The sequence below is a fragment of the Adelges cooleyi genome, unplaced genomic scaffold, assembly GCF_023614345.1.
Source record: "Adelges cooleyi isolate 19-005CV unplaced genomic scaffold, UGA_ACOO_1.1 ACOO_flye_CR_arks_rails_tigmint_CR_PRNA_574, whole genome shotgun sequence".
NCBI classification, from domain to species: domain Eukaryota; kingdom Metazoa; phylum Arthropoda; class Insecta; order Hemiptera; family Adelgidae; genus Adelges; species Adelges cooleyi.
Genome location: NW_026096268.1, coordinates 2,297,523 through 2,305,673, shown reverse-complemented (window position 1 = coordinate 2,305,673; position 8,151 = coordinate 2,297,523). Strand labels below are relative to the sequence as shown.

General features: G+C 38.3%; 2 protein-coding genes across 3 annotated transcripts; one reads left to right on the top strand and one right to left on the bottom strand.

The window, feature by feature from the left end:
• Positions 1–1,928: 1,928 nt before the first annotated feature.
• On the top strand, positions 1,929–2,971 carry LOC126843587 (uncharacterized). The gene is made up of 2 exons (XM_050581199.1): positions 1,929–2,152; positions 2,276–2,971. The coding sequence occupies exons 1-2, from the start codon at positions 1,948–1,950 to the stop codon at positions 2,779–2,781; spliced, it is 711 nt and encodes a 236-aa protein (XP_050437156.1). The 5' UTR covers positions 1,929–1,947; the 3' UTR covers positions 2,782–2,971.
• A 382-nt stretch (positions 2,972–3,353) lies between these two features.
• Positions 3,354–7,798, bottom strand: LOC126843582 (uncharacterized). 2 transcript variants are annotated; one of them, XM_050581193.1, is made up of 3 exons: positions 7,126–7,798; positions 5,289–5,624; positions 3,354–3,797 (listed from the first exon to the last, which is right to left on the bottom strand). In XM_050581193.1, exons 1-2 carry the CDS (start codon positions 7,628–7,630, stop codon positions 5,302–5,304), a joined length of 828 nt encoding a protein of 275 aa, XP_050437150.1. In that variant the 5' UTR covers positions 7,631–7,798; the 3' UTR covers positions 3,354–3,797; positions 5,289–5,301. The 2 variants fall into 2 exon arrangements, with proteins under 2 accessions (XP_050437150.1, XP_050437149.1); XM_050581192.1 differs by having other exon boundaries at positions 5,298–5,624.
• Positions 7,799–8,151: the final 353 nt, after the last annotated feature.

Sequence of the window (8,151 nt, the reverse complement as noted above, 5' to 3'; positions counted from 1 at the left end):
TTTTAGTAAATGCTTTTAAATTAATAATAAGATTATTAAAGTTAGAAGTTATGACATAATAAACCTAATTGAAACCAGTTTTGATTGAACCCAATTATTATGCCAATTAGTAGGGCACCAATCCAATTTCTAAAATGTATTTCTCTAAATAGTGTTTGAATAACTATTTTAATTTGTACAACAAATTAAAATAGACAGGAACCGTGGAGTACAAAATGTGTAATTAAACATAATTACCTGAAAAAGACCGTCGAATAATTGTTATCGTATTATGATATTTAAATAAAAAATGAAAAATCTCTTTTTCTAATTTATTAGATGATTTTATTATTAATGTCATGAAAAGAAGTATTCCTGAGTATTAGTGGGGTATGAATATATATATTTTTTAATTATTTTTAAAGAAAACTCTTAAAAGACATTTACGTTTGAATACTTTTCAATTCCAACCCCCCCCCCCCCCAAAGAAAAAAGTGAAATGGAGGAAACCCTTATTTCATGGAAAAAGGCTTATGGTATTTTTTGGGTTTTGACTGTACATATATATATATATATATATTATAGGAATATCTTGGGAATTATATTTCGATAAAGTACTAACGATAAACGTTGACCAACAAAAAAATGTCACAAACCCTTTCCAATAGGAGTGGAAACTCTTTTTTTTAGTAAAGTTATAAGACGTAAACTATGAAAATTAGACTAAAGTCGATCGTGAGTGCAGAGTGGGGCCATTCAATTTACGGTATTCTTAAAAACCGCTGTGTTTTTTTATTATGAAAAACCCTTCCAAAAAGAGGGTAAAATATATTTTAACCTATGTCTAAGTTGCTGCATGTGAGTGATACAACAGTCAATAGGTAACCGAAAAATACTATCATTATATTGATAATTAAGATGTATGGGTAACAACGACCGGAAATTTTGTATGGTCAGACGATCAAACCCAATCGTATCATCCCTAATACTCAAAATATAATTATATATATAAAAATAGTCATTGGAAAGTAATTTCCTCAAAACCAAACACATATATTAATTAAAAATTATCGATTTCTATAACAACATAACAAAAAAAAATATTTTGTCAAGGTCTAAACGTTTAAAGTAAGTTTGACTGATAATAGCAAAAACAGACATAACTTTTACTATTATGGAGTTGGATAGCCGTCATTTTGTTTAACACGTGCCGACAGTGCAGTCAATAGCATAAACTGTATACATTTCAGATAACTACGTTTAAAAAATCGTTTAACCCAATCACGATCAAATTTTAACCCCAGTTCATTTAGATAACCGAACAAACTATACTAGTAAAATGTTTGGGGAAAATTTCATTGTGTCTATCGAAGGTCAAGTCATTTGACATTAATGTCAAGTTGTTCGGTTTTCTGTTAAAATACATAATACGATCTTACAACCATCCCGATTTTGGAAAAAAAATAATACCAGAAAAACGGAGCTTCCTCATTTGCGAAGCAAAACTATTAATAATTGATATGTGATTTTTGTTGGCAATGGGATGCGTATCGAACTCGCGCTTCGCTGCACGTGGTCCACCGTACGGTCGGAAGACTGCGATAACACGTTGCGGCTAACATTATGTTGTTGCAGGCTCGTTCTGAGTACATTTGGAAAATGCATTATTCATATTTGGAGGGAAATGCTGCCGTAATTGCGTTTAGATATTTAACGAAACGGGCCGTCCACAGTAGAAACGGGCTCGTTAAAATTAATGTAATAATTGTTTATCATATTATCCGTGTAAGCGGTCAAAATGGACCAGGAAAAGCATGTGCGCATATCGTACATACATATACGCGTGTAAGGCGGTTTTGCACGGTTTAGGGCGTTTGTAGGTGAACGCTTACGGGCCGGAACGCGGATAAAAACATCCGACGGCCGCGGCTGTTCGTCATACCGCACGCTTTGATCCGACCGCAAACAATGGTGAGCCCGTCGAACGCCGTTTACCTCGTGGCCGCGCTGGCCCTTTGCTGCTGTTCCTGTTCATGTTGGTCTCCGGTGCCGGCGGACACGGCCATCGCCGAGGGACCGAGTTTGGCTGACATATCGCGGATCATCGAGTCCCATGACTTGTCCAATATATTCGGCTACGGAAACGCCGTCGACGGCGGCAACGCGTTCGAAGGTAAGCCCACCGGTGTTTTATCATTTTTTGGGGGTTGACATATACCTATGCACACGTGTGTATAATAAACTTCATAATAGTAGTCAGCGATCGATTACAAAGTATTATATTGTTGTGTGGCAGGTCGCGGCAAGAAGCCCAAACCGGGTCACATGATGATGATGATGGGTGGCACGGCGGCCATGAGCATGATGGTAATGAAAGCCAGCGCCGCCATCAAGCTGTTCATCATCCACTCGTTTCTGGCCACCAAACTGGGCTTGATCATATTCGCGTACTTGCTGTTGTGCAAGCTGATGGAGATGAAGCAACCGCCTCCCAAGAAGATGATCAAGTGGTCCCCGCCGCCGCCCTCGCACGACGAACACCCCATGCCCATGATGCATCACCCGGTCCAAGAGCCGTCGTACGAACCGCACCAAGAACAACAACCGCCGCAGCCGGCCGACCAGTACGGTCCTCCCCAACAGTTCATGCCGTCCAGTATGGGTGACTACGGTGGCGGCGGCGGCGGCGGCGGCGGTGGTGGAGACATGCAAGGCCATTACTCGCACATCAGCCCGGTAACGTACAGGCCCATGATCAACCGGAATCCGCCGGACAACAAGGCCGTGGGCCGGCGCAAATGAACGACAAACCGAAATGACGCAACTTAACTCGTTACTTTCCGCTCAAAGGCCTGACGCCGAGGTAAGATTCTCTACACGCTGATGAACTCGAGAAACGGTCTAAAAACGTCCATCACGTTAGGTTAGGTTATTCATTATTTATTATTTATTTAAATTTAACTCGGGACTGCGCGACTTGTAAAAAACTATGCGCTTCTCGCGAAACTATTTATTTAATTATATTATTATATTAATATTTATTAAATATAAATATTGTTATTATACAAAACTAACTTCTTATATTTTCTTTGTACCACGTACAGTTTGGCATTACCTAAACAACCTCGCATCATCGAGTATATGACCGCGTTAGTTCATATCATAACAATATGATGAGATATCTAAACTGTAGTTGTCGCAAAGTTTTTCTAAAAATTATGATTAGGTGTAAAATAATATGTTGTTTATAAAAAAAAAATATTATAATCTATATTTTTGGTTCAAATCGTCCGTACATTGTTGTGTAGTACACTTAATAGTATTCCACATAGCAGATACTGTACATTAAATATGTTTTTAAAATCTAATGTCTGTTTTAATATTTTTTTTTTTTTTGACAATACTTAAGAATAAAATAAATATATCTATTATTTTTCTATTTCACGAGCCATGTACTTTGTAAAGACCGAAGACTTTTACAAAAATAAAACGTTAATTCTAAGTCTCGCCTCACGCCGAAATCCGTCAACAGATAAAAATAATTATACTGCGTGTGGCGTATAGGGGGTAAGGCGATACGGCATAGCACTAACTATATTCGGTATATATTACTAATCTACGATTTTTTTTTCGATAATATGTATATAGCACTAATGAAATAAGTTAACTTAAAATCAATAAATAAATAACGTGGCGTTTATAAATTAACGAAGAATACTGGACACCGGATGCACACTTAGGGGGATGCTGACTTGGCGTCCACGTGAAACGACGTAGTAGGACTTGGGTTCATCGTGCGATGATTCGTGCAAAGCTACCTATAACAGAAACAAAAAACATTAATTATTCAATGCAGGCTCTGTTAACCGCGTGTGATAATGCTGCGGAACGTTTTAGTTGTCTGTTTGTATTAGATTCCGAGTAGGTATTCACAGACCTTTTCATTTATACTGGGTGATTTATTTTATCATTGGCCACTCAATATCTCACTGGGTTTAATTGATTTTTTTTTCATATAATGTGACCTCAACTTTCTACAAATTTGTATACATTATATAAAAACACCATGAAAAAAAAAATTATTAAGCCCAGTGAGATACTATGTGGCCCACGATAAAAAAATCACCCTGCATATGCAGGATAATGCATTTAACGTATGCCACTCATAAAATAATTGTAATTGGTAGTTTTTTTTTTTTAATGATTACTTATGGTACTTTACGATATTGTAAAAATACCAAATATTTACTTTTTTTAGTATTTTTCACAGCGCAATCAATTTTTATAACTTAAAAATGATAACTTATATTATATTTAAATAACTTTTTAAGCCTTTGTGCCCAGCAAGTTACTGGTAACCAGTCAAAATGTTCAGCAAATTATTCTTACTTAAATAAGTTAATTAAATACATACGATACCATTTGAGTTTCAAAAGTTAATGCCGCTCTGGGAAGTACTATAAAAAGTAAATATTTGGTAATTAAAAAAACTAAAAAAATTGTACCTAACCTAACCAATATTTTTTGTCGAGAAAACGAGTGTCTCGCGTTAAACGGATCACCCGGTATGCATGTTAAAACTTAAAATATTATTATTATGTGTCTGACACTCTTAATTGCTACACTGACCGTTTAATAAACCAAGTTTAAACACCTAGATCGGCGTTTCGGTTAATAGTTTGCTACGTAATTAGATGTACTAGCTAACGAGTTTAAACTCATGTTTTTTTTTTAAGTAACGCTTTTTTATATTATATTTAATTTTGTTTTCAATTCATTTAGGAATACGTTGGGTGAAATTAAACTTGGGCTTATATTCCTCGTTAGTCACGACCTAATAGTGATAGACCATAAAACGTTTTATTCTTTATTTTCATAAAATTGAAAGTTCGTGATAAAACGTTTATGATCCACGCCTGTCAGTCGTTTATTATTATTTATACTATGCTAAAACGAGCATAATATCGTCGTGTAATCTGATAATTCTCTGGGCAAACGTCGATGCGTCACTTTTGTTTTATTTGTTCTTATACCCCTCATCTTAACGTATAATATATTAACAAAAAATACATTTTCGGTTCTAAATTGCTCGCCACAATAAATAAACAGTGTATAATATTTAAAGAAATATTCAAGCAATTGTTTTAGTAGCAATCTATTTCAAAGTTTCACTAGAGTGACATATCGACTTTTGCCATCGTTTGCAAGCGGTTTTTAGACTATAAACCATGTGTGCGACTTTCTACATTGATACACTGTTAAGTGTAAACCGTAACATTAGTAGGTTTGTCGTGGAATGTGCGTTTTACCGTACTCACTCGTCTATTGGGCTTGTCCTCCGTACGCGAGACTGTGGGCGGCTTCAGACGAAGAACGACCCCATCCGGCGCTGTAAGAATCACCGTGAGATTCGACGGCACCGTGGGAGTGGTGGGGGTGGGCTACCACTTCGTAGGTGACGTGTTTCTGTTGGCTGAACAACTTTTTCAGACCGATGATTGTGGCCAACAGGAAGGCGAGTTTGCTGACCAACAAGGCTTTGCCGACGAGCAGGGCCAGAGCTTTGAAAGCTAAGATTTTCAGCATGCCCAACTTCATCATGACGGCGGCCATCATGGGTCCCATGTTCTTGTTCTTGCCACGACCTGAGGACACGGAAACGTTGTCAAGGTCGCTGTTTAAGTATGCCGTTGTACACTGTAAATACTATATTGTTGACACGGCGTGCGACGGTAGCAGAGAGGGCCTCGGGTCAAGTTCGAGGCGTCGAATCGACCCACATACAAACGGTCCGTAGCGGTTTTTCTTAACGATGCCCCCCCCCGGTCCCCCCGTCACCCAGCCGGTCAAAACAAACTCCACAATACAACAACAAAACGTTACAACGAACGTGTACGAACGTTATACAACTGTGCGAGTGTAATGGTAATCGAAGACCGTGTACATAATGGAAAAATCCAATTTCTAAACGGCTATAAGTCTTTTTTGCCGAATTCCAAAAAAAAATAATAATAATAACAATTATGAACACAATCAAGTTAGGTACTCCCCCGGTGTGTGTGTGTGTGTGTGTGTCCAGTCGACGAATCTTCTAAACTGTTCTTCATCTATTGTTGTCGGCCCCAAACGAAAACTAAACGTTAATAATTGGAAACGACGGACGCATTGTAACTACAATATGTCTAACCTAGTTGTGTTGTCGAATGACATATTATATCTGATGTGCGTGTGTGTGTGTGATGGTAATTGACGAGAAAGAATCGATACGAAGACGACGGTGTGCCGATCGCCCGTTGCCGTCACGTATGTAGTCTAGAATTCGGAATACTAGCCGTCAGCTCTGATATGCGAGTGTGAGTATATAATAATATGTATGTGAGAGTAGGTGTGTTTATATTGTGTGCACGGGTTTGCATTCCGAATCGAACGCGTACTACATATTGAAAGTAAGTAATCCGGCGCAATTCACAGCGTCAACCCCTTGTTGTTCATGATTACCCTGATGTCATACGTTGACCGACGCGCTTGTCAAACGGAAAACAAAACAATAAAATAAATATATAATACGTTTGTATTTTTTAATAGATATTATACAAATAATTACACTGTCCGACGTCTCACATCGGCTATTCGCCGGTTCGCAAAAAGTAGTCAAGCGACCGTGACTAATTTTTACGACAGTCGAACGTTACTGTATAGTGTATTCAATAATAATTACAATAATTGGTCGACAATAGTAATTTTAAATTATGACGTTGGCGCTTAGCTACTCAAACTGTTCAAATAATAATAACAATATTAAACGTAGGGTGTAAAATCTGTAATAAAATAAATGCTCATCACCGTAAAATTATATTCTAATATACTCATTTTTTTTTTTAAACCGAATTGAAAAATTCGAATCAAAGGAAAAAATCTAACGAATAGAGATCAATGAAAATAGTTAGGTATGAGGAAAAAAAATAATTTGAATTGATTTAATAGAAAATTCCGGGTAAATAGAAAAATTGAATTGTAGGAAATCTATATTTCAAGTAATTTATTGGGTAATAAGAAAATATACCGAATACAATTTTCAAATATAAGTATTCAACTATTCATCATTGCTCTACAAAAGTATTATTTTCAACGGATCAGTTCACTTACCAGTTTCCAATTCTCCGGTTTTGACGGACATGCCGAAGTTGAGGGTACCACCTTGTTCGGCGGCCGATACGACGAAATCGGCTTCGGGCAACAATTTCACCTTAAGAGACCTGGACTTGACGTACTTCCAAAGTTTGTCGGCCATGACTTCGCTAAAGACTGACTCGTCGGAGTAACCGCGGGCCGAGTCCACCTGGACGACCTCGACGGTCTGCTCGTCTTCCACTTGGGCGTTGTCCTTCTTGGCGATCTCGATGGTCTCGCCGAGTTCCAAGTTGTTCTTCTTCATCAGCCGGTTCATGTAGGTGACCAATTTGAGCATGACACAGCTGGACACGTCCTTGGTGGCGCACTTGGAGTTGAGCTTTTGGATGAGCTCGTCTTCGCGGATCACGAATGGCTTAAGCACCTCGTTGCCGTCGTTGGTGTTTTGCGACGACACCGGCGAACCGCACGAAAAGCCAGCCACCAACAACACTACAGCGAACACCGCGAACTTGTTCATTTTTCTTGATTTTTTTTATTTTTAGGAGAAAAAACGAAAAAAAAAATTTGTATATGTATTTAAAAAAAAAAAATAGGAAATGCGTACAAGAGGTAAAAAGTAAAACGCAACGGTCTAGGAACAGCACAGCACGTGGTTTTCCGCCGAGTTACCGATAAAATGAACCTATCTGATGGGCCGGACCCCCTTATATGCCATTTCACGTGAAACCGGTCTTTCACTCCGGCCGAGTTCGCATCTCCCGCGATTCCCTTTCTTTCGGACAAAATCTTTGTTCTCACCAAAAGTAAAGTAAGCTAGATATTGTATACATCACATATCATAATATTATACCTACGTCGCCCCGGCCTACAGAAATAATAATCCGAATTTCGCAGTTGGCCGTAGAAATGTTCGCGCGTGACCTTGTTACCACAACCGCGGCTGCAAATGTATCCGGTTATGTATAATCGCTCACGAGCCAATTGCATACCGACAGGTCTTAGACGTGTAGACCTGCAGGGTCCAGACTTAAGGGCGTG